Source organism: Coturnix japonica, chromosome 1, assembly GCF_001577835.2.
Source record: "Coturnix japonica isolate 7356 chromosome 1, Coturnix japonica 2.1, whole genome shotgun sequence".
NCBI classification, from domain to species: domain Eukaryota; kingdom Metazoa; phylum Chordata; class Aves; order Galliformes; family Phasianidae; genus Coturnix; species Coturnix japonica.
The window spans coordinates 13,844,020-13,869,410 of record NC_029516.1 but is presented as its reverse complement, the minus strand read 5'-3'; the positions used below and the strand labels follow the sequence as shown (position 1 = coordinate 13,869,410).

Below are 25,391 nucleotides of genomic sequence, written 5' to 3'. Positions count from 1 at the left end.
GAGACAGCAATTATCATGCTTTTTATCCCAGTTTTCTCAGAACTATTCTCCAGTATGCATCATCAATGACGAATGATGAAAGAAATGATCAATACCGATTCAAAGAGTGGAGAACTGTCAGATAAACATAGAGCAGGAAACAATGGCAAGACTGAGCAGAAGCCAGTGATCATGTAGGGATGAAGACAGGCTCTGGAGAAGGCAGCTAGCAATTGGCAGGATATTTCTCATGACAGTTTTGTTGTTGCCTATTTGTAGATGACAAGTATCTCATGAAGGAAACATCTCACTTGATGGATGTTGTCATCTAATCTCTCCCGGAGATGAAAAGCTCAGCCAGGAACCAAGGGGACACCAAAGAGTAGAAGTATGGGGAGTGAAATCCTGGACAGCCTTTCTGCTGCAGCCAGGTGTGAGTTTGATAGCACCCCAGAATGTCTCGCTCTGCAGCACTCTGAGGGCCTTGCTCTGCCAGCAAGCACAGTGATGGGAAGGAGAATGTTTAATTTCACAGCATTTTCCCATTTCAGAAGGAGCTCCTTCATCCTTATCCCTGGATTTGCAGCAGTTTGTACAAGGTCAGTGGCATGTATAGTTTGAGCACATTTCCACCATCACCCCTCCATACATGTGCTCCCAGCAAAAAACAAAGCCCTGAGGGTCTCCTTTCCTCAGAGACGTGCTCACCTCACCTTCCTTTCACAATCCTCCAAGCAACAGAACCTTCAAAATGAATTAAGCATTCAAAATACATCGCACATCTGAACTCACCAAACAGCTGATTATACCAGGGGCATTTTAACATCTTCATAACTGTGCACAGGTCTCTCAAAGTGATGACGTGTCACAGAAATCCTTAAAGGCTTTTCCAAGACCTACAAAACGGCCCTCTCGTTACTCATAACTGCAAAGCCAGGAGAGATTGCTGCGATCAGTTGATCTGACACAGACCCTGGACTATTGAGCAAGAGTATTTCTTTAAGAAAAGCATTTGTTTCTCATTTAAAAATCTCTGCTATGAGAAAATTCACCACAGCTCGTGATGATAAATGTAACCCTTCCATGCCAACACTTGGGAAAGCTCATTTTTAATCTAATCTAATCTATAAGGATGATGAAATATTTGGTTGCAGATTCTTGGATCCAGCTCACGTCACTTGTAACACCTACTCTGCTTTTTTCTAGTCAAATTCTTTATCCTTTTCTCAAAAGCAGGAAGAAATTGTTGGGATGGGAAAGAACATGAAATGCAACCAGAACTACAAAAAAAATAAAATGTAGAAGATCTACAATTACACCTTCAGCTCAGTGCTCTGAGAGCATAAAAAGGCAGATCAACACATGCACACATGCACAAACACTACTTTTCTCTGAAGGTCCTAAATCAAATGCCAACCATTTGCTGTCTTGCCTACTTTTATGAAATAAACATGTGTAATCAGTGCCCAAGGTGGGTGGTTTATAGACTGGTGATTTCCTGATGTGTTCACTGATGCTACAAGGAGTGAGAGAACAAGAAAGGAATAAAATCCAGGTTGTAATACAAGACTGAATAGCACATCGGTGCTGCTAGGAGTGTTTTTTTCAATGCTTATTTCATTAAAAAGTATATGAAATTGCTAGGTTAGTCACTGGTTTCTCAGAAAGCCAGCTAGCATCAGCTACCGTCATGTAGTTATGCTGCAAGGGATCTCAATGGAGTTGACCTCTTCTCTCAGCCACATCAGTGCTCGAGTTCCTGCACCGGTCTCCTCTCCCAGCATTTGTCACCTTTTACCCACACTGTAAAAGCTCTAATCGTTGCAAAGTGAAACTTGAGTTTACTTGAATAAATATCAACAATGGTAAAAATAACACTTTAACTTAGAACTAAAAGTGTTGCAACAGTGGTGTTTGTGAAGCTCAGACCCAGCCACAGTGTGGATCCCCTGTCAGATGACGTTGGAGGTGTACCTTGAAGGGACAACAACCATATGTGTGGTAAGATACCTCAGTACTGGAAAAAGTCTCTAGAGAGAACAAGATTCTCAAAAGAAATCCCCCAGGTTTTCAACCAATTCTGTCTGTATTGTACCAAGACGTACCCAAGCAACATTTATGACAATACAGGTCCTCACAATGTTGGGAGATTGTTCCCAAGCAAGCCAGAAACAGCTGAGGCACGAGGCAGACCCATGTGCCCCAACCCAAGTAGAGATGTGTTTCACAGAGTCATCCTTGGCCTCCCCAAGGGCAGGGCTGTGTGAGTTAAGCTGGTGTCCTGCTGTTTGGGTTTTTGTTGGTTTGTGGCAATGCTCACTAATCACTATTAAAAATTGTATTTGATAAATACTGAAATACAAATGAGACACAGGAAAACAGCAGACAAGAGGTGCATCAGTTGCATTTTAATGGCCAAATGCTTCTTTACATTAAAATCGAAGGTCAGCACCCAAGGGCCAAAGATGGTCAGCATTTTCTAAACATTTTAATAAATTGCCAGGTTCAGTTCCTGAGTAAGTGGGGCAGAAATCCCCAAAATGAGTTTCTGTGGAAGAAAAAAAGACAAAGAAAATAGTGAACAATCTTAGGTTAACTTAATAAAGACCATCAAAAAACAAGAAGAGACACTGGGCTTAGGCCTTTGTGATTCCCTCAACAGCATCTGATAGGCAAAACTCTGACCTGTTGGCAGCTTCCAATCCAGCATCCCTTATAGAAATTCAGCAACAGCTTAATATTAATTAGTAACATGAATTAGCTATTAAATTGTGTATATGATACCTGTCTCTGTTCTGTGTTAAATTTGATGTATTTTATGCTACCCACATGATTTCCATTTTCACTTCTTCACCAGTTTTCATCCTTCCATTTCACAATTAATAATCTCTTAAAATGCACGATATCCATTTGAACCTCTTAGCTCTTTCTTTGCCCGCCCACAAGTTCACATTAACATGACCCTAAGAGCCCATGCTTAGATCACTTCTTCAAAGTGTGCAGCATCTTCATCTTCCCTCCTTCATCCACCCCTACTTGGCCAGCAGGAAGTCCCCTTCCTGAATTATTTGCCTTGTACTTAAACTCAGAGCCAGATTCAGACAAAAATACTGCAGCTCCATCCAAACCTTAACCAAAAAAGCACCAGGAAGACAGAAAGGCTGCCCCAGCCTGGGCTTCTGCTCCTCAGCAGGTGAAACACAGAAGAAAAAGGACAGTGTTCCTATACAAGGGTCTTTTCGTTTATGGCAGGAGTCTGATTCACAGAGCTGCTCCTCCAGCATCACTGCTGTGGTGATATGAGAGTTCCTGTGGCTTCCAGGGCACAGTACTACCAGGGGGAAAAAAGATAAACAGTCCTAATAATAGGAGGATTCCGTGATATTACAAATGTCAGGGTAGCACTGCATGAACCAGAGAGAAAGAAACAGCTTATTACTAAGCAAACTGCTTCTATTTATATACAAAAAACTATGGCTCAATTATGCACTTAAACACTGCTTTTAGGCAAATTTGCTTTCTGTACTGCAAAAGCAATACAGCAGAAGCACTACTTCCTACTATCCCCCTTCAAACAGTACAGTCTTTGTGCTTGTTAGACTATTATGCAGCATGTAATCTCATTAAGCCTGTAAGAAAGTGGCAAATTTGCCATTTAGAATTCATTGGGTTTTTTTAATCTCAGGAGTTGTAAGTTTTCATATCTAAATGCAGGCTGCTAATGCTCTTTGAGTTTCTTTGGTTGGGGTTTTTTTTTTAGAGAGAGAATTTCATATGAGAGGCTGTAGACAGCAGCGTTACAATGGCTATACAGGAATGATGGGAGAGGTTTGACTACATCTCTTATAACTCTGAGAACTAATCTGAGTTACTGTTTAATTTCAACGTATTAAACTTTGTTCAGGTTGGACTTCTCCTGCTCCAGCAGCCTGGTGGCTTTTTTCAGTGGTATTTAAAGTAATCACACAATGTCACAAAGATCACCTTTTGTGCTTTAATCAAATTTTAAATGATACTTCTGTGAGAAGCTTTATGCTCTTTCTTAATCATCTTTTTTATGTTCTGCTGTTACTGTGCAGTTATCATCTGGATCTCTGAGATTGGTGCTTTCCAGCATGTCTCAATGGAGTGTTTTCTTTACCCTGCCACATTTATGTTGCTTTCAGCTTGCTTAGAGGCAGTTTGGCTGTTAAACAGTTTCTTCCCTGGAGGTAAGACTGATCACACTTATTTTATGGCATTGTCTCTGAAAGTGAGTTTTTTTTATCATTTTCCATGGCAGAAATTTATTCAGCAATTTTCCTCTTTTACAGATTTCTTCAATAAAATAAATGCTAGAACCAAGTTCATATAATGAGGATCACTCTTTGATTACAAATAAACTTGAATTGTTAGGCCTAATAGAGTAAAAGATGTGATATCCATACAGCTTGTTGCCTCAGCTCTGCATCTTACAGGGATGAGACAGTGATACAAAGCGCTAGTGCTGGGAGTTCCCTAAGCTCAGAGCTGAGCACCACATGCATTTCAGTTTGAGAGCTGGGAGACAAGTGACCAGAGACAGGGATTGCTCTTTTTCTCTATTTTTCCATGGTAAAGGAAAATGGAACTGTGTGTTAGTGCAGTCCTGCCCATCCCCTCTGCAGCATTTTGTTGCTGACACTACAGAAGTGTCACAGTACAAGCAAACCATGCACAGTGTCCTGGGATGCTGAGGCTGGACAGGTAATTTCTCACTTTCAGACACTGAAACTGCAGCTGTTGTCTCACAGCTGTAACAACTTCCTTAGGAACTCAAACACGTGGCAGACGTTTCCCTTTCTTTCCTCTGATGGTAGGGAGGTGCTCATTAGAGCCAGACCCTCTGCATTCATTTTTGGATGCTAAGTATTTGTACAAAGGTATCTCTGCCAGCTCTTTTCAATAACTGGTTAAAAAAAAACCAATGAGTTTTTTCATTTTATCAGAATGATAATAAAACCCGTAAAAAATGTGACATCTCTCCTAGTTGGTGGAAGTATATCTTCTTATCATTATTTTTTAGCTCAAAGACATGAGAAGGAACGCAGATGTAATAACAAAGATTCAAGTTTCCCATAACAATTTTTTCTGTATTGGTTCTTTTTTTTCCCTACAATTCAGACTGTTGTGCTTAATCTCCGCTTATACTTGAGAATGTAAAAGTTGTTGATGAGAAACTGCTAGGCATTGACTATTCCTGCTCCCCTAAGATTGATCGTAATTCCTCAGCACAGCTCTTACCCCATTCAGCTCAAAGGAGAAAGAATCACCACGGACAGCCCTTCCGTTCACAGCAACAGCATGAGGTCTCAGTTTCAGGCCAAGAATGGTGATTTTGTTGTACTTCAGAGAGTCAGCCCCTCGGTAACCATTCTTAAGTATTTCTGTCGTCAGGCGTCCCTTCAGAAAATAACACAGAACATTTCAGGACCATCACGCCTCCTTGGAGGTGACCACTACTCTTGCAGTATCACTTTTGTCAGTCAGTGTATAGAATGTCTTCCAGTATAGAGAAAGATGTCTGAGAACATGAAGGAAAAATTTCACATAGAAGGGTTTTGTGTATCATTGTAAACTAACAAAGAAAGAAACGAAATAGCATTTCCAGCATTCATTTGGAATCTTCTTCAGCCTGTTTTCCTACTTGTAATCAATGCAAATTTGGTTCTTGTACCCAATTACAGGGTACTGTAGCATATGCAAAGCCAAAATCCATATACAGAGATTCAATTTGTGACCTTGAGATAGATTTGATCAACATCTGCAACTGCTTTAAGTGATTACCATCTTCCACAAACATCACTTGCTAGATTATTTTGCCTCTATTCTATGTCCTACATCTCCACAGTTCCTGCTAGGAATTTTTGATGTACATATTCCAGACCTAAGGATACTGAAAGAATACAGCATGTTCACAGAGCTCTGTTTGTTCTGCTTCTAATTCGCTTATATCATGTGTTTAGGGATGAACTAAGAGGATGTACAAAGTTATTAAGCAAATTCATTTGGATCACCAGTGACAGTAATTTCCCATACAAGCAATGAAGAGGAATCATTGCATTTGTTACGTGGTCAAAGTTGTTAAGGAAATAAAGATGAACTGCACTGGTCAGGAAATGAAGAATCGCTATGCAATCATGACTTTTTAAAAGCATGCCAAGGAGAAATCCATGATGGAATCTTTTGCATAAAATAGCTTGTGTAATTTCAGTGATGTATGGTTGAAAGGGTGAGCAGGTCCAGGTCTACCCTCCTTCAAGGCCTTGGAAAGACAGAGAGGTGGTAATCCAGGATATCTAGTGACTTTATCCTCCCTAAGCACCAAGCATGATTAAAGCAATTGCCTTGGCTTCAATTTGGAGCAAGGAACCTTGTGGACATCACTCAAAGCCCTGTAAATGTAGAACACAAGCAAGTCCTGGAGCTGAGGCCAGAAGCCAGGACTTTCTCCTGCCCTTCTGAGCACCAATCATGACTTCTTTTCTTGCCATCTTGCTCTAGTGCTATAAAATCTACTTATCTATTCATTCTTTTCCCTTAAAATTGGACCTGTTTTTCAAAAAGAACTGATGTATTTTTCTGGGCCAGCAGTTTTAACACATGAGGCAGCCTGACTCAGGTCACTTGGCCATCATGTGTATCGAAAGGAAGGAGTCAAGTGAGTTAAAGCACTTACTCCAGCAAGGCAGTACATGAGAGCAGGAGGCTGGAGCCATTCTCTAAGGCTTAAGTGCCTGCACCAATCCCAAGTTCTCCTTTGCACTTCTCAATTGTTTCAATGGAAATACAAAAGAGAGGCTCTAACCCTGCAGCTGTTTCCCACAAAACGCTGAACAAATCCAGAGTAAATGTTGTCGAGTCAGACCTTATCAGTTCATCTCTGAGGGACCAAAACCTTGTGGTTTTCTAAAAGGAGAGGTCATTAAACTATTCATCCATAATTTATTAAGAATATAGAAGTGTGCAACATGCAGTGAGATGTTCACACATTCCTCCTATTTCTGCAGTTTTTGTTTCAGATGGACTTTTTTCTTTATAAACACATAATAAAAAATTGACATTCGAGGTGATTGGAATGCAGATGGGGACTTCAGTCTTGGATTTACAACAGAAGTCAAATATGAGCAGTGAGAAATGGGAAAGCCAGTGAATCAACAATCTAATTTGCACAGACCAGAATTTAATATAAAACTGGATATTGTGGTTTTTTTTTCTCTGTAGCCTCCCTGCAATAAATTACTACACACAGACTACAGAAAGCTGGTGACTTTTCTTCCTTTTTGCAGTTGAAAAATCCACCCCAACCCTTTTCTTTTTTAAGGGGAAGAAGTGCTTTTTCACTTTAAGTCAAGAAGAAAATAGATATTAAAAATGAAATTTAAATTCCAAACAAGCCGCATTACTTCCCCAAAAATACCTCACGTACCTACCAGACTTCATAACAAAACCCACTGGCTTACTCCTACTTGTTCTCTCCCCCAGAGAAGACACGTTCTAAGAGCAATATCATCATAAGTATTTACATGATTTTACTCCTCTGAAGATTTCCTGTAGACTACTTAGGTGAAAACTGTGCCACAGCGTATGCAAACACTGGAGTTGCAGATGAGATATAATTTGTATAGATTGCTGCAGTAGGTTAAGATTTTCTTCAGTAACTCCCACAACTTGCTGTCATGCACCTAATGAGCTTCCAGAGGGTTCATTTTACAGTGCTTTCCTGCATTGAAGCCCAGGCTGATGGGTTTTTCTATTCAGCTTTCTCAGGATGTGTCTGAGAAGTGAACAATACACAGAAGTCAGTGCTGCCCTGACTATGGGCTTCACAAAGTATCTGCCAGCACTGCAAGCTGCTGGGGTAATCCATGCAACAGAAAATACAAGCTTGGTGTGATGGAAGGTAAACAATTGATGCCCTCTCCTACCCATAAAATAAAAAGTGCTGGCATCAGGAAGGCAAGAAAAAGGTTCCCCGCATCCAGAAGGTACAACTCAAGAAAAGTATCTGAGCTGAAAGAGTAGATCTTCAAATTCAAATCACACCAGAGATGTTAATGGTGTGTCACTAGGACAGGCAATGAGGCAAACACAAAACTGCAGCCTCGTGGTTGTAGCTGTCTGCAAAGGAGAACATGAGGTGGGTTACCAGTTTAAAAGGCTGAGCTATAAGGAAAATGCTATTCAGAGGAAAGTTAAATATCAGTGCGTTACAGCAGCTACAAGTACGTAGGTACCGTGTGCGCTGCTACTTACTGCGCTGAATGTGTATTTAGCCAAGAAGTAGTTTTCGTTTTCAATAGTACCTGTCAAAACATAGAACAAGACAAACTGATATCAAGAAAGAGAGAAAAATCCATGAGCATTTCACTTTAATTGTAGTGAGTGGCTGATGTCTCACAAAAAGGTCTTGTGGGTTGTTTAATCTCCTCTAGTCTTCTTGTCAGGTTTGCTGCCCTTTTGAACACAGCAGCCATTTCCAGTGTTGAAACATCATATGGGTTGGAAGGAACCTCTGGGGATCATCGAGTCCAACCCCCTGCTAAAGCAGGTTCCTTACAGGAGGCTGCACAGGTCAGTGTCCAGGTGGGTCTGAATATCTTCAGAGAAGGGGAACACAGCTTGTTCCTGTGCTACATTCCCTTAAAGTAAGGAAATTTTTCAAGCTCAGGTGGAACTTCCTGGGTCCTCCCTTTATGTGATGTACTGTATCTCAGCCTTCCGGAGCATTCTGCTGGCACCCTGGACTTTCAGCCCCAGTACAGCTCCCCGGCTGTGTGCAGCAGTGGTCAGTGCTTTTGAAAAGCTGGGAAGGCAGCCAAGAGGAGCCCTGTGTGCAGGCCCTGTTCATGGGAGATCAAACTCACCGATGGAATCACCATCATCCCAGAAGAGGGACCCAGAAGCTTCTCCATTCTCATCCAGGGCGATAATGAGCCCAAATGGGTTCAGACGGCTGTTGGCAAACACATAGAAGAGACTTCAGTACAAGCTTCTGACCACCATCATTTACACGTTATTTAACAAAAACTTCTTGACACAATTATCTCTCATTTCTAGGTTACAAAAAGGGCTGAACAGACAAATAACCTAAAACACTAGTATTGGTGTGGGGAAACAATCTTCCTCAAGACAGATTTGAACATTTCCATCTTGCCTGTGGCATTTGATAATTACATCCGAGGGCAAGAGGTTTACATTTTCCCCTTGCATGTTTCCTGTGGATGGCTGACAGCTGGTCAGTATAGCAGGAAGAGATGCAAAGCTCCTCCCAGCAAAGCTGTAGAGTTTCAGCTGTGCAAGCAATGACGTGAATCACTCGCAGGGTGACTTTAATCCAACAGAGCAAGGAGTGGGATAAAAATACCATGTTTATCAGCTGGGAGGTCATCTGGAAGTTGCACATAGCCTCACTTTTGGCTGGCTGTGGGTCTGAAGTTTCCAAGGATCATGACTTTACCTCTTGGTAGTTGTTGAGGCTGGAGCCTGTTCTGGCAGAATATGGCCCCCACGGATGAACAGAGGGATCTTGCTCAGTGGGGCATAGACAGTAGCGTAGGTCTTGTGCCAGGAACTTGGTATCTTCTTTCCCTACCATAAAAATTGACACAGTTAAAAAATGCAAAACTGGGCAATAATGTTATCATATTTTGCTGGGAAAAAAAAAGACCAAGGGATATATTTTCGTCTCAAATACACCAGTGTGTCTCAAATAGAGACAAAAGGAGATTTCAGGAGTGTTATTCCAGTTCCTTTTTTTTGAACATGAAAGAGAATTTAGCCCCTGCAGTGATGCATATGCATGAAGACACAACCATCATGAATGAAAGACAGCAAATCGTCTTTAAACATGGTATCATTACTCTGCATGCTGTGGAAAGGAAAAAAAAAAAAAAAAAGGAAAAACTCATCAAGGCACAAAGGAAAAAGCAAAAGAAACCTTTGCTTCTTCTTTTTATGCATACAGAAACTGTCACATTTCAATGTAAGGTGAGTGATTCATAATCACTGGGGAATGTAAACTGTAGGCTTTTCTTTTTAGGACAAGTCTTTACTATTACATTCAAAGATGGAAACTCATATAGATGTAGGCAACTGGAATTAATTCTCTCCATCATTTCTTTCTGTTTTAGTCCCTCCAAACCAGGTGTCGGTAGAGTAGGTCACAAGAGGACTTGGCTCCTGCCCTCTGTTGATGGTACTTACAGCTTATGGTTATATCCAGCCTTACTTCTGGACAAGAATGGTGGGTACAGCAAACAAGTACCAAGTGCTGGGAATTGCACTTTGATAACACGTGGGGCAGGCCCCACAGGCAGGGGAGTACATCAGGACAAGTCCCCCTGCCCTCTCCAGCACAGGGAGAACAAAGCAAAGAGGTCTGAGCAAACTGCTTGACCCTACAGCAGCATGGCCTTATGAAAGTAGAAAAGGGAAAGAGTTGGATGAACATCCCTATGAGGACACCAGCCAAATGCTGCAGATGCCCAAAGCAACACTCGTTAAAAAACAAGCCTGAATTTCCTCCCAGAACATCTCTGGGAGCACAGCTCAAGGTAGCTAGCAGCAGCCTGATGCTCCTGGGCTCAGATTTCCAAAGCTCTTACCATCAAACTAACTACTGCTGAGCCCAGTGCTGCTTTCACCCTGCAGATTTCAGCAGAGCACAGTTAGCTCAGAACTGAGCCCTTTGGGAACCACAGCACTGAGGTTGGCATTTGAGCGGTCAAGCTGTGCAGGCCCTGGAGCTAGAAGGGCTTCTTCCATGGAGCAGCTCATTCTGCACCTCTTGAAGCATCTTCTGGAGGGAGCCCCATGTTGCTCTGTGAATATGCCTTCTGTCAAGAATGATGCATGTGCAAAATCCTGTGCACAAAACTGTTGGCAGCACTTTCTCAGGTTTCTGTCTGTTTCTACACAGGGGAGGATTTGGGTACAATAATTTCAGCATAAATTGAGGGTGAACAGAAAGAAAAGAAGCCTTGACAGTGTCATGAATTTCTAGGCTGTTCTTGAAAAGTCAGCTCTCTGAGTCTTCAGAGCTTTGAAAACCAAAAATAGAAAACAAAACGCTACTGAAAGCTGTGCAATTTGCTCTCCCAGCTACCTTGGTGCCGATTCTGTGCTCTAGTTTCCTTAAACACAGGTGCTGAGGTAAAATTACCGCTGAGCATTGCTAAAAGTTACTGGGCTGGAATTGTGACATCTAAAGTTCTGTACAGATGTAGGAAACTGAATTTTAGGAATACTTACTGTGTAGTAGTCAAACCAGGTTGCCTCGGGGAAATACACATCCACTGATCTCGCTCCCTGTAATGGTTATAAAATGATTGAAGTCTGTCTCTTTTTACATTTCTGATATTACATTAGCTTTATTATATTTGAGCATGGGTAGATGTACACTCAGTCCTCTAATAACATAAAATCTTGGCTATGAAGGCTGAATTATTATCGCAGCAATGGACTGGTTTCTGGCCAATCTATAATGCTAAATTGATGACCTTATCCTGTCTGGGGGGTTTTACTGCAGTTCTGTGGGATGAGTCAGTGTTAGAGGGTTATTTCAGCCTGGAACACAGCTCCACGGCCTGCAGACATAAGATCTGAGCAATGCCAGCAGGCCCTGCGGCAGGCTCTGCAGGGCAGGGCTGGGTGGCAGCAAGGCCCATTGCCTGCAGGAGTAGGCAGAGAGGAAGGTCCACAAGGAAGGCGCACAGATGCTCTCCTTATTTGCAACCATTTAAAGTTGTAGATAAATTATATTAGAGAACAAACTGCTATTTGCACAATTGCCGCGCTTTATTTGGCTTCATGAAGGGTATCGTCTTCAGATATAAAATGATGCCGAAGGCACTTTAAATTAATGGCTCTAGGAAAAGTCAGAATCAAAGCAGATTTCTTTTCTGTGCTCATTCTGAGCTGCTCATTCTCACAAACAGATTGGCTTTGTTTCTTGAAGCAGATGCTGCTTTACAGAGTTATGGTCATTCCCCGCGAGGAGATGAAGCATCAAGGAAAAGAGCTGTGAGATAGTCACTGCTCAGCATAATAGGGATTGTTTTCCATATTAACCAACAGAAGGACAAAGAAGTGTCTGATTTATCAATAAATGCAAATCTCATATTAGAACATGGCAATTGCTAAACTGGAAGAGTGTCCTGTCCTGTGGCCTGCTTCCCACAGCAGCAGCGCTGGATGTTTGAGGGACAGTGTCTCAGCTCTGCAGCAAGTAGTGTGGGGTAGCGTACCCTGTCTGCTGAGCAACTGACAGCTGACTGTATTTGTTAAGCACCTTGAAAGATGGAAAGAAATCTCCATAAATTCAAGATGCTCCTCCCCCCAGATTTGTTCAGCATTGTTACAGTAGCCATATACCCAGCTAGGTGTCACTCCCAAAACACTGCTTCCTCATAAGGCCACCAGCTGCAGGCCTCCTTTTGTGCTGCAGTCCTCCAAAAACATGAAGAATTCCTAATCTAGATTCTCTATCATTTTACATTTCCTTATAATGATCCTTTTCATTCATTAATTTGCAGGAAGCAACCTCTGTCTCATCACCCTCTCTTCATGGGAAGGTTTCTGCCATATTTTTCATCACCTTGCTGGTCTGAGACCCTGTGAAATCACCATGTTAGTCACAAGGTATTAGAAACCTGGGGGAGCCTGGAGATGAAGGACTGATGAATGAAGTGCCACAGGGGAGCTGGAATGGTTACACATGAAGGAACTAGAGTTGCATTTTAAATTCACAGACCTGCAAGGGTTATATTAAAAAAAATACGGCAGGGAAATGCTGTGCCCTCACCTGCGCCCTCCCACTTCCAGCACCAGGCAGCCCGACATTACTTAGGCTTGGCTTGAAATGCCTTCTGCAAGCTGACAGAGCAAGGAAGAAATGGGTAGACATGAGGAAACAATCCCTGAATGTCATGGAATGCCCTAAGCAGATTGCTTTTATACTTGTGTGATGGCATTTTTAAATTATGGTACTTGCCTCTTGAAGAACAGGAGCAACCATAAATGCAGGTCCCCAAAGGAAGGCAGTATCTATCCCGTGAGTCTGCTGATCAGAGGTAAATCTGGTGTCAAAAGAGAAATAAATACACAATGTTAAATCTCATTTTTATCAAACTTGCAACATGTTTCAGTATTACTGTGTGCCACGAGAAATCTGCTTCCTTAATGCAGTGTCCTCTTCCGGGCCTGGGAGGATGCAATGCATGGATGCAGCTGACACACTGTGTAGGGGAAGGCTGGATTTGGGCTCGTGGAAGCCACAGACTGGAACCAGAAGAGAGAACAAAGAAGAGGCAGAACACTTTGCTATAGGATCTAACGCATGTGGAAAAAAACAGCTTGGATTCTACAAGGACAAGAACCCAGGGGCACACACTGGCACATAGAGGTGCCACCTGAACACTGGGAAGCACAGCTGCCCAGAGAACGTGGATCTCCTCCTGGGATGTGCTCAGAAGTCACCTGGACTACAGATATCCGAAAAGCAATATGTTCGTTTTTCTGTCCTCTCATCAACTTCTCCCAGTATTTTTAATTTCACTGTAATAAAATCAGAATATTGTTTCAATTCATTTTGTTGTGGGAGGTTTCGGGGAAAAATCTGATTGAGAAATACTGACAGCAGGGAAGCTGATCATCTTACTTGAGCTTGGGAAGAAGCATCTCACCATCTCACTAAGCGCTGCTTCCTTTTGCAATTACAGCAACCACAAATTCAGCAAACAAATGAATTCTCCCATTTTGAAAACATAAGCCATTAAGCGCAGCGTGTTCGTGATCTATGAAAGACGCTGCATTCCATCTCCATGCTTCCCACGGTTAGATAGCAGCCTCTCTGCTGTTTTACTTCCCCCCTGGTAGGCTATTAAGCAGAGCTCTCCCCTCCAGGAGCGCAATAATGGATTATTACCCCCAGGTCTTTTTGGACAGCCAAGCTGCCAGCATCTCTGGTTCACCAAATGAAAACCTCTGCATGAGACGCTTAAAACATACAAAGGCATCTGCTGGGATTCTGTTCCTGTTTGTTGTTTGAAGTGAACACCTAAACGTTTGAAATGAAATGAAAAGTCTGAAATGACCGCATGAAATAGGTATTGCTCGGAGACTCTCTGCCTGGCTAGAGTTGTTTTTGTGGTGAGGGCTGTGAACTCATTACAGCTTTACCCAAAGAGCTAATACAGTTTTCTTAGCTGTCCTCTATGTTTGTTACAAGAAACAGAAAGATTTGATGTAAAATTCCATCACCTGGACCTCAACAATTCTGTTTCTCTAAAGCCCACATTTCTCCACATGTTAGCATCTCAGTCACTTTCTTTGCTTGAACAGACACTCAAAACCAAGGAGCCTTAATTAGAAATAGTAAGAAATACTTACTAAGTAACAATAGTAATCACAACTAAGTAATTACAGTAGGAAATATTTTAAGCAGTTTCAGGTTCCAGCTATGGCAACATCAGCAAGTGATACGGCCACTAGGATGGGACCTGGGTAGGACAAGTCTGCACTGATCTCATGATCTCTGCATTCCCTTCCTGCCTTTTAGAGGTTTTACTTCCAGTAAAAATCTCAGTCTGGTACCACAGCTAATGGCAGCTAATGGTCAGTTAATGGTGGGAGTGCATCTTCTGGCTTAGCCTCACTCAACAGGAGTTTCAGCTGGTGCCTCTGAGGCTGTTCTACAATGGAAATAAAAACACATTTATAAATTCAGTAATTCAGATGAGCCCAAGTAGAGTACAGATAAAATAGACGGGGAATGGACAGATGGGCAGCCTTAACATCACTGAAGTCATGCACTATTAGCAGAGATTAGTTAATACAATTCCCAAAGTAACGTGGTCATTCCCAATATTCACATAAATCTGATTAACCAAATATACTATTATGAGTCCTTCAAAGAACATAAAACCTCTCATAAGACAGGAGTCCCTACCAAACTGCTCTCAGATGTTACGCTCTCAAATAAGGTAGCAGACTGAAAAGAGGAAGGATTCTGACTTTAAAACCAATCAGTTTGCCATTACATTGAGTAGGCAAAATAGATTTCGTGCATTATCATTCTGTATTAGCATGATCTGCACTTTAGAGTAATCTCAGTTTAATTTGCAAAACTGCCTTACCCTTTAACCAAAATGTTTTTAACCCAAAGGGAAAAGGAACATTAAATAGATCAGAATGTAACTTGCACTGATATGACTGAACTGTGGCAGAGCTCTGGGCAGTTTCACATGCATTATTTGCACTCCTTTTGCTCACGATTTTGCATAACATATTCTGAAATAGAAAATTTACCAAAGGAAGGTAGAAAACCAATTAAAGGTGCCAAGAGAAAAACTAGACCTCACATTCTTCCAAGAAGAAGGAAAAAAAGGGCTGTTCCAAAAACTGAGGTTGCATTTTCCCAGTGTTTTTTCAGCACGTGTTTATTAATCTTCTCAGTGCACCTGCTTCTATGTTTTAATGTCTCTGTTTTCCCTGTGCCATTTGTGGACACAGATGCAGGTATCATACATAGCATGCAGATGCAAATGAGAAACTGAAAGATGATTGGAAAATGGAGCCTTCTCTTTCCTGACATTCTGTGCCAGAACACAGATGTCACAGATCTGATTCAAGTACAGAAAATATAAGTATGCGACTCCTAAAAGAGAAGACTGCATGTCTGCCTAGAACTAGAACTTTCTTACTATTTCACTAAGCTCTTTTTCAGTAGAAGAATATATAGGCAATATTTTAATTCATAGCCATCACCTCTATTAAAAGTTATTTCTGTTGCATATATTCAGATTAGATTTCCTTTCTAAGTTGCTCTTTTTAAGAGAGAGCATGCAATGATCTTGCCATCATTATTATCAGGCAGGCGTCAAGTTGTTAATTCACAGAAGCTCAACTACTGTGAGTAAAACGGGATAAGAAAGAGAGACTCCAAACTTACTCATGCATCAGTGACCGCACCACCGTGTTGCCATGGACGTGAGACTCGAAGAACAAGGTGTAGAGGTACGGTAGCAGGGAGTATCTGATCCGGAGCGCAGATCGAGCTATCTTGGCAAACTGTGCTCCAAAGACTGCTGGATCTTGAGCCTGTGAAGGAAAAGCTTTGATTTGCAGTGAGAGTTATAACAATGGATGCAAATTCAACAGAGGAAGCCGAGTGCATCCAAAGGGAAGCTGTTGCTGGTATAATCCCATGAAAGTGAATATTTATATAAGCAAAAATGATGATTTGGAAGATGTATTAGGAACTACAACTGCCCTTTGGTACAGAGAAAGAGAAACAGAGGAAAAAGAGAAGGAAGAGAGCCTGCAAACAAAGGCAAAAACATCATAATGTTATAAATATTTGTATATACAAATATTTGTATATACAAGGATGAAAAGTGGGAGTAAACTCATGGCCTTGCAAAAGTTAATAGGAAAGACCAAAACTGCTTCCTTCAATGGGGAAAAATCCTCTCTGAACACACAAACCTCAGCTTCGGATCTCCTCCTGTGCCCATCACTTTGCATCCCCCATGCACGGAGATGCTCTCCGGAGCAGAAGGGGCGTGCATGCTGGATCCCACCATCAGGCAGACATTTTGGATCCATTTCAAAGCCAAGCTGTCTGTCCCCTGCAACTTGACATGGAGCACACAGCCCATGGTAGTGCTGGGGCTTTATCTCTTCCAATCCCTTTGTCTTAAGTTTACCAGCCCTAAATTGGCCTTAGCAATAAGGCATCAAGCTCCCTTTTGCCTGCACAAAATTCTCCCATGAGATTCGGTTTTCTCATCCAAATCACAGAGTGTATAACATATTCCAAGGAAAACGGAACAGAAGAGGAACAGAAGCACTGGAGCTTTTTATACTATCCAGTGCCTTTCAGTCAAGAAAATATTAACCATTTGAAATCCCCAGTGGAATAGACAAAGTAGATGTTTACAGTTTGATTTTAACATCCAACTTAATGCTAATTAAACTCAATATTTAGATTAAATTTCTCCATTACTACGTTTGCATTGGAATTATCTTTCCTGCTGTCTCCGAGCTCTGGAACACCCGTCTGCTTTTTCCAAATTTCCAGTGTATTTTTGCTGTAGCAAATCTGACACTGTACAAATATTGCCAAAGTTCAGGAAAAAAACAGACTTCTGAGGTGGTGCTGAGTCACCAAAATGCCGTGTTCATCTCTGTCAGAGAACACGATGTTTTAAATGGCTTTAAGTGGTCCAATAAAACCCAATGTATCCTCTGATACTCCTGTCATTAGGTCAGAGCTGAGTCGCAGCTCTCCTCACTTTCCCTATTAAATTGCCTATTAAATCCTGCGAATGTTAATAACGCTCACTCACCCGGGTCACATCCCAGTTTGCATGCCCAAAGGGACAAGTGGACCTACACAGATAAGGGTCCTTTGATTATAGTAAACAGCAGTAAATAGAAAATAGTTATCTGTAACAGCACCTAAAGCCCTACAGCCACTCATCCTCCTAGAGAGAAATACCAGCACATCTCAGGAATTATTGCAGATGACAGGTGCACTGGAACTGCCAGGTCATGGCCTGAAACAGTGGTTGAGCATGAGAGGTATGGCTCACCCATGGAGCTAAACCCTCCTTACTCTCATTTAGGAGTCAGCAGCATCTCTGGATAGAGATTACACTCTTCTTGAGTTGTCACAACTCATCAGGAAGGGTGAGCTCCTTTTCCTTTGTCATCTTCCCTGACTCCATAGTGCTTATACCCCAGCAGAAGGCACTGCTCCTGCCTTCCTTTGCTCCACAACAGAGTAAATTCTGATTCTCTTAGGGACATCACTGTAAGCTATTATTCCTGCTTTGCTCCATTTCTGGGTGGACATCATACTTTCACACAGAAAAGGTCTTTCTGGGAGATATAAATGTTACAACATTTTGATGACAGGACTGTAAAGAAAGCTGAAGGTTAGCTAATAACCTTAACCCCAATATTGCACAGACCAGTTTACAGAAGGAAAAAATAATAATAAAAGGGCAGTTATGGAATGAGCACAGACATTCCATCAAAGCTGCACATAACACAGCGTGCTTATAAAGTTCATAGTTAGAAACAAGACAATACTTCTGTCTGAGACAAGTCTTGAAAGGACTCCATGATAAGTTGAAGCCACAGCTCAGGTCTGAGGCTGCATTATTTCATGCCACGCAAGATGAAGAAGATGAATCGTAGAATCATAGAATCACCAAGGTTGGAAAAGACCTAAAAGATCATCCAGTCCAACCATTCACCTATTACTAATTGCTCCCACTAAAATCTTACCTCTACAGGGCTTTCAGATGTTAGATACTACACATTTTCTCAGAATTCCTAACTAATGTTTGAATTATGGATAGGAAAAATGTACTTCACTGTGTAGTTCCTCTTTGCATTGCAGCACTCCTTATAACCCAGTTAAGCTTACCCATGAATGACAGGTTAATTTCTGAGAAAGTAATACAGATCATCTTTGTCAGTTTAGCAATCATGGACTACAGCTCTGTGTAACTGCATTTACTTACAGCATTTCCCTCTGCGTTGTGGTTTCTGGAAAATGGGTAGAAAGAGCCAAGCTGTGTCCAGCGCAAACAGAGCTCGTAGGTTGTGTTGGAGTTAAACCCACAGATGTCGGCACCAACCTGAAGAGAAAACACCATTGTGTAAGTGTAATTGTGGCCCAAACTGAGAACACACAGAAGATTCTTAATAAAAATAACATGTTGGAAAGAGATACTGATTTCTGATGACTTCCTGAGAATGCTTTGGGATGTGATGACACAAATTTTGCTGGGACTGAGATTTCAGTGGCTCCTTGATCCATCACATCACCGTAGAAGATCTGAAATATTTCAGTAATTATACAGATCCTCCAGCCCAGCTTGCACAGTCAGAAACCTACAGAGGTAGCTCAACGATAAAACACTTCATGTAATGAGGTCTGTTTGGGGTGGCACACGGTGATTTAATCTGAAGCTGGCAGTGCTATTTTTGTTTCTTTTCAAGCAGCCAAGATTGATGACATTTAGCTTTCCCTAATCCACAGTTCCTTACGCCACGCAGGCTGTTACTGCTGGCCATCTCAAGCAGCTTATTTTAGAAAACATTTGAGTTAATTTAAAGTGATATTGGGGACGAGCCAGCAATTGCCTGAAGGACTTCAGACTCACAAAGGGGATGCCAAAGAGGTTGAACTCCAGCATGCCGATGATGGAGTAGTGCATGTCCTTCCACTTCGAGTTGTTGTCACCCAGCCAGTGAGCAGCGTGCTTCCCGCTGCCGACAAAGGTAGACCGACTCAGGACAAACGCCCGCTTCCCAGTTGCCTGCTGGACAACGCTGTGACAAAATGCAACAAGGTGGTTAAAAATGAGAGCGGTAACCAAAAGGTCAGATGATCAGCCTGAGCTTTCCAGCACAGTTTCATCTGAGATGGTGTTATTCTTGAAACGTTCACTGCTCTAACATGAGTCATGTGAAAGTGTGGCTCCAAAGCTGCAAACAACGAGAAGTTTTACTCAGTGACCAAACAATTAAAATCTATCTGATCCATGAAACGCTTTGTGTCAGATATGCCTGGGCTTCCCAAAAACTATTTTGCACTTCAATTATTCTCAGTATTGTCTCAAAGTGAAAATTTAAATCGAAATTATTTCTATATTAACTCATTTTATTTAGTGACCAACCATTTCTTAAGAAGTAAAATATACACTTTTTTTTTTTTTTTTTTTTTTTTTTTTCCCAACATAAGATTTATCTTGAGAATTGTATTGGCAAATAAAGTCCTAATATCCTGGACTTAAAAGTTAGAGGGAAAAAGAAAGAAATATCACCAAACCAACATTTAAAATCAATACGGAAAGCAAACACATAATCTTTCAAAATGTCATCCCTTTCTTGTACTTTTTCTTCTGACTTCCTTCATCATTTGATTTATGAGGTTTCATTACAGAATTGCTGCCAGAATGAATTTTTCCTCACCTTTTAGAAGTGATTTTGCTGCACTATCAGATGATGAATGAAGTGAAATATGCCTTATTAACAAACCTATTTAAAAGTTGATCAAGATAGGATAATCTCTGCATGGAATTAGATATTGCAATATTATAGATTGCCATAACTCTGGTTCAATTCTGCTTTATTAGGATTTGGGAAACAAAACTCCTCAGGTCATCTGAGAAATCCCAGTCTGGAATATTAACCGTGCTGCTCACCATCCACTTCCTTCTCACTTTGCTTAATGAGATCTGTGCAAGAGCTCTCACCCGTGTTTGTGATGGCCAACATTTGTCTTTGCTTCTTTAGTGGCACAGGGGCTTTAAAATGTATCAATATTTGCTTCCATAGGAAAAAAGAACACAAATAATATACAAAACCACACTAAACTCAACTTCTTCCATATAGGCTTACAAAGATGATACTTATGGGCTGAGTACAGCAAGAGATCCAATTCTTGACCAAGTGGGACCTGCTTGGTTTGTGTTGTAGGGCCACCACGGAGCCCAGTGACTGCATGAAACTCCATGTTGTGCATAAACTGCATTTTTAAGCACTGCGGGGGCAGGAATCTCTCCTGAACCTTTTTAAGGGTGTCCTGCATACCAGTCCTCTGCTCTGTCTGTACAGTACAAATTTGGCTCTGCCTGCAAAAGTAGGTGCTAATGAGGGTAATATTGGATCAATGCAACTATGACCCAGATCTGCGCAAAACAATTTAAAGCGCGTAATTGATTGGATAATTTTCAATCTATCATGAATTATTGCTGAAGTGATTCTAATGTTCTCAAATATATTTGTGGACTGAAATTACTTACAGGATATTATGTGTGAATAGCTCTTGGCCCTAAGCTATGCACAGGCTGATTGTAGTTAGTTTGTTGTATACAAATTCAAGCCATTTGACTGCAGACATGGGTGAGATGACACATTTCCTATTCTCTGGCTTCATTAGCATAATTCTTGGAATTGTTTTGTATACAATTGTGAATGTGTCATTTATCTCAGCCAATATCCTACAGCTGATGCTGGTTTGCTAAATATTTCTATCAGTAATTTAATTTACTATATTAATGGTGAAGAGTGAGTACAGAAATGGTATACAACCAGCCGTGAAAGGAAACTCAGATGAATATGTAATATTTTTCATCAGATTTCCATAGCTCTGCAGCAAATCCTGTCTCTACTGGTGCTTTTCATGGCTTTCTCTGCTCCTGAAGGAAGTAAGGCTGAATAAAATAAGCAGCACGGGAACAAGAAATATTCACCACCTTGGAAGAGGCTGAAAGACAGCCCCGGTGGAGGCTCCTGTGATGGGAGAACCTCTTTGGATGTTGGGAAGCCTGGGATGCGTGGCCAGCAAGGGTAAGGGCTGAGAGCTTTCTGCTCTGCTCAGTGAAGCTGGGCTGCACAGGAGTCAGCAGATTGTTTCTGGCTTCTTCCCAGAGCTCTCCTTCCCCCAGGCTTGGCACAGAGCTGCAAGTGCATCAACACCTTAAATAGGTTCACTTAGCCACCTCCCCTGGATGCCTCCACAATACAATTGGTGCAAATGTGCGCTAAGTGCTAAAATAAACCAGCCCAAGGACCCCTGCTTTGGCACTTACATTCTGTCATTAAATATATCCATGTCTTAGCTCTCTGCTGGAAAAAGCGTGATTTGTCCATTTGATTTAATCAGTCAGTTTCCGTGTCACTCCAGCCTGGCAGCAGTGGAGTCTGACTGTGCAAGCCCATTTTGCGTGCTTCCCCGTAGCAAAGGGTCAGCTTTACAGTAGCCTACAACAACCCTGCTGCAGTGCAGCTCAGCCATGTACCCACAGAGCCCCAGGCAAGATGCAAAATGCTGCCTGCCAAGATCAGAGGTGGCTCCAGCAGCAGCTGGGAAGCTGAGTACAGATCCTTCACCAGCAGCCACGAAGTTCCTCCGCTTGGGCCACGGTAGTGAAGGGATGGAGGAATCTCCCTGGTGCTGCTCTGTGATGGGAACAGCTCTAACACTGGATGGGAACATCTTGCTTTCCTTGCAGGAAAGAAGCAATTGAAGAGCTGATTATAGCTGAGAAAAATAGAAGTGGAAAAGATTCCACTTCCTCTGCTGTCTCTTTTCTTGAAATACTTAACGACAAACAGCAATGTGAAACGTGTAGCTGCTTCTTATTAGTTACCATTACAGACTTCTCAGGTAACAGCAGCTGGTTTTAAAATGTCTCACCATCAGCTGAAACCCACTCACTGAAATACTTAGAGAACTTACTGGAAAGTTGGAGCAGTCTGTGACCAGCCAAACAGAGAGTGCGTGTTGTAGTGCTCCCCCAGGTACGTCTTGGAGTCGGGGCACAGAGTCTTTTGAGACAGGGAGCGACCAGTAATGCCTGAGAAGGACACAAAACATCGCATGTCACAGTTCAGATCTCTTTGTGTTTCTACGCTTTTAGGAGTGAAAATGTCAAGGGACCTGGAAAGAGGGAAAGCTGAAGAACTGTGGGATCTTCACCAATTGGAGGTTAGCATGCAGCTGTAGGCAAAAGTGACCTGACAGTATGGAGTAACCCCTACTAATGAGGTTTGAATTCTATGTTCTATATAATTTGGAACATCTGTACAGGCATCATGTACTCAGTAATAGCCAGAGAGAAAACTTCTGCATTGCTAAGGTAAGAATATGTATGTATATTCTTCACGTGGTTACAGATTTTCCATAATAGCAAGGAAAAAAGAAATAACTAAAAAACCAAATCATCACAGAAATTCAGATGCCAACAGAACTTTGTGTGTTCACATAAAATCATGACATCCAGGCTTGGATTAGTGCTCAGCTGCACATGTAGGTAGGCATCATGACCCTGCCCTGCTGTGGCAAAACTCATGGCTCTTTTTTCCCTTAAGACTTAGAAGGCAGCAGGACTGATGTCACAGCACCAGGCAGCACGTGAGCAATGAGCAGGGACTGACAGGGGAGGGAATAGCATGAAATGCAGCAGTCCCTGGGAGGCCATCTGCTATGGTTTGATACTCTGCACAGAAGAGAGCAAGGACATCATAATGAATGTATTCACACATGGATGGGTTATGCAGTAACTCTCCATCAGCAGATCACAAGCAGTGGAAGCAGCAGCAGCTTTTTGCCTTCAGTAACAGTCAGGGGCAGCCCTGACCTCGCTGGCACAGCTCCGATCCAGCTGAGCCAAAGGGAAGAAATATGAATTGCCTGCACAGATTCTGCCAGGTCTTTGATCCCACATTAAGGAGATGCTGGCAATACCCATTTGGTGTGGAAAATGTGATTCTCATCTCTGCAGGTAGCCACCCTGAAAATGCCGTATGCAATTCAGCAGGAATTGGGCAGGTCAGATGTTTGGGTCATACAGTGGCTTTATTTTTAGAGATGGGGTTGCAAGTGTTACAAAATCCTCTACCACACAAATAAATAAATAAGAGGTTGTCAAATAGATCTCCTTTGCATACTTAACTGAGCTCAAGCACTATGGTAAATACTTATCAATGAGCAGGAAACTTTGATGCCAAATCACACTTTGTATGTTTGCAGTTCTTTACTACAAAGTGCATTTCTCTGCACCTGAAACCCCATTAGCCTGTCTGCTCTGCTGGGCCACCAATGCTGGAATCCTTGTGCTTGGATCTTTAGACAAAAAGGCTCCAGTGTGGCTGATCTGCATCAGAAATACTTTACTTTGTAGGCAGTTTCCAAGAATCCTTTACTGGAACAGTATTAAAGAATACACTGAGATTCCAGCAAAAGTTACACTTAATGTCCTAGTGACACTCAGTTATGAGCCCTGTAAAATGGTGGCTGAATGTGAAAGCAAATGCTGCTGCATAAGTCATATCTTTGTGTTTCATTCTTATTCTGAATACTCTCCATTCTGCCTCAGTACCACAGACTGCACATTAAGCTCCACTTTGAAGTGTTTTAAAGAAAATTGATTTGAAGGACTTTTGTTTTCAGAAGGTCAAACCATGGGTCCAAGTGATTGTGGTTATGATATAGAAAAGGAAACTGAAGGCTGCATTGCCAAACACCTGAGGCACTGAGTGGGACTGTTGGAAGGTCAGGTGCCCACCACAACAGTGAGCTCCAAAAGCCCCACTTAGGGAGCTTCTAACTTCTTGTTGGGCTGAGCTGCCCAGGTCCCACCACTGTACACCTGCACCAGACAGAGTTGTGGACAACTGAGGGCACACACAGTGTTGGCATAAAGTGGAAAACAATAGGAAGCACTTAAGTATTGATAGAAAACATCAGGTAACAGCCCTCCTACACCTTGGAATAAATGCCTCAGGCTTCTGTCTGCAGAATGAAGACCAACACTATGAACTGTAAGAAGAAGGAGGTGCATCTGCACAAGAGAACTTGATCAAGACCTACAGTGCTGAAATATGGCCATTACAACCAACAGCTTCCCCCAGAAGGGAACAAACATCAAACTTGTATTTCAAAGCTCTGCTTCTGGTTTCAATAATTTACGATGTTTTTATTATTTTATGTCATGCTTTTGTTATGTTTAAGGTTTTTTTTTGTACACTGAGTGAAATGAGCTTTCATAAATTACAGGAGGAATTCACATGACATTACAACAGTCTGAAGAGGAAAAGAGGACATTTCCTGTACTTCACTGTCAATACCTCATTTCTGTCCCAGCTTCCTGCTGTACTTTAGCCTTGATCAGGAAGCAGGGCTTTCTTGGAGTAATGTTGGCTGGAGCACTGGCACTAATTGTAAGCACTCAGGGCTTCCAGAGGGATAATGAGCGAGCCATTATCTCAGCTACTGGAAGAGGTGTTTCCCTTCTTAACAGACTCCCATAGGCCTGGGCATTTTAAAATTTAATTTTAGCCTATAGCTCGTGTCTAATAAAGGACTGGATTTACTTATTTATTTATTTTTTTTCCTGAAGGAAAAAATAATGAAGGCACTGGGGATATGCAACCTTTCTTGTCATGAGTTGTAGAAAAGTCAGGGCCTGCCCAGCCCTGGGACCCGCAGAGATGATGGCAAGACAGAGGAGTTACTCCTTCCATCAATCTCCATTTAAGTCTATAGCTATCTCTCCCTTTCTATGGAGCAGACCTGTTGCTCATCAGGGAAGGCTGTTCTTCTAGTTCTGTTGCAAGGCTGCCCTGGTGACCAAAGAAGGTATTTTTGATACTCTGCTGAAGCTGAGACAATTGTGTCCTGAATGAATCTGTAGCAATGCACTTGGAAAAAGAAAAGAAAGAAAATTTTCCCAAGGGTTTATGAAAGAGATTTGCAAAAAAAACTTTACTCACTAGGAATGTAAGGAGGGTTATTGATATCATTAGCAGCACATCCAGGAAGCTGGCCTGTTAAGTCATTGGATGGTTCGTTCATATCCTTTAATAAA

The 25,391-nt window shown here is 41.9% G+C and overlaps 1 protein-coding gene across 1 annotated transcript in view; it reads right to left on the bottom strand.

Moving 5' to 3' along the window:
* Positions 1–2,366: 2,366 nt before the first annotated feature.
* Positions 2,367–25,391, bottom strand: part of LOC107308092 (sucrase-isomaltase, intestinal-like) — a 43,794-nt gene continuing 20,769 nt past the window's right edge. Inside the window, exons 10-21 of the mRNA XM_015851689.2 lie at positions 25,297–25,381; positions 22,262–22,379; positions 19,179–19,347; positions 18,534–18,650; positions 15,950–16,098; positions 12,992–13,076; positions 11,251–11,307; positions 9,458–9,588; positions 8,865–8,953; positions 8,254–8,303; positions 5,242–5,400; positions 2,367–2,527 (exon numbers count right to left, since the gene is read on the bottom strand). Of these exons, the coding sequence (XP_015707175.1) occupies positions 2,468–2,527; positions 5,242–5,400; positions 8,254–8,303; positions 8,865–8,953; positions 9,458–9,588; positions 11,251–11,307; positions 12,992–13,076; positions 15,950–16,098; positions 18,534–18,650; positions 19,179–19,347; positions 22,262–22,379; positions 25,297–25,381 (1,269 nt within the window). The 3' untranslated portion in view covers positions 2,367–2,467. The remainder of the gene's footprint in view (positions 2,528–5,241; positions 5,401–8,253; positions 8,304–8,864; positions 8,954–9,457; positions 9,589–11,250; positions 11,308–12,991; positions 13,077–15,949; positions 16,099–18,533; positions 18,651–19,178; positions 19,348–22,261; positions 22,380–25,296; positions 25,382–25,391) is intronic.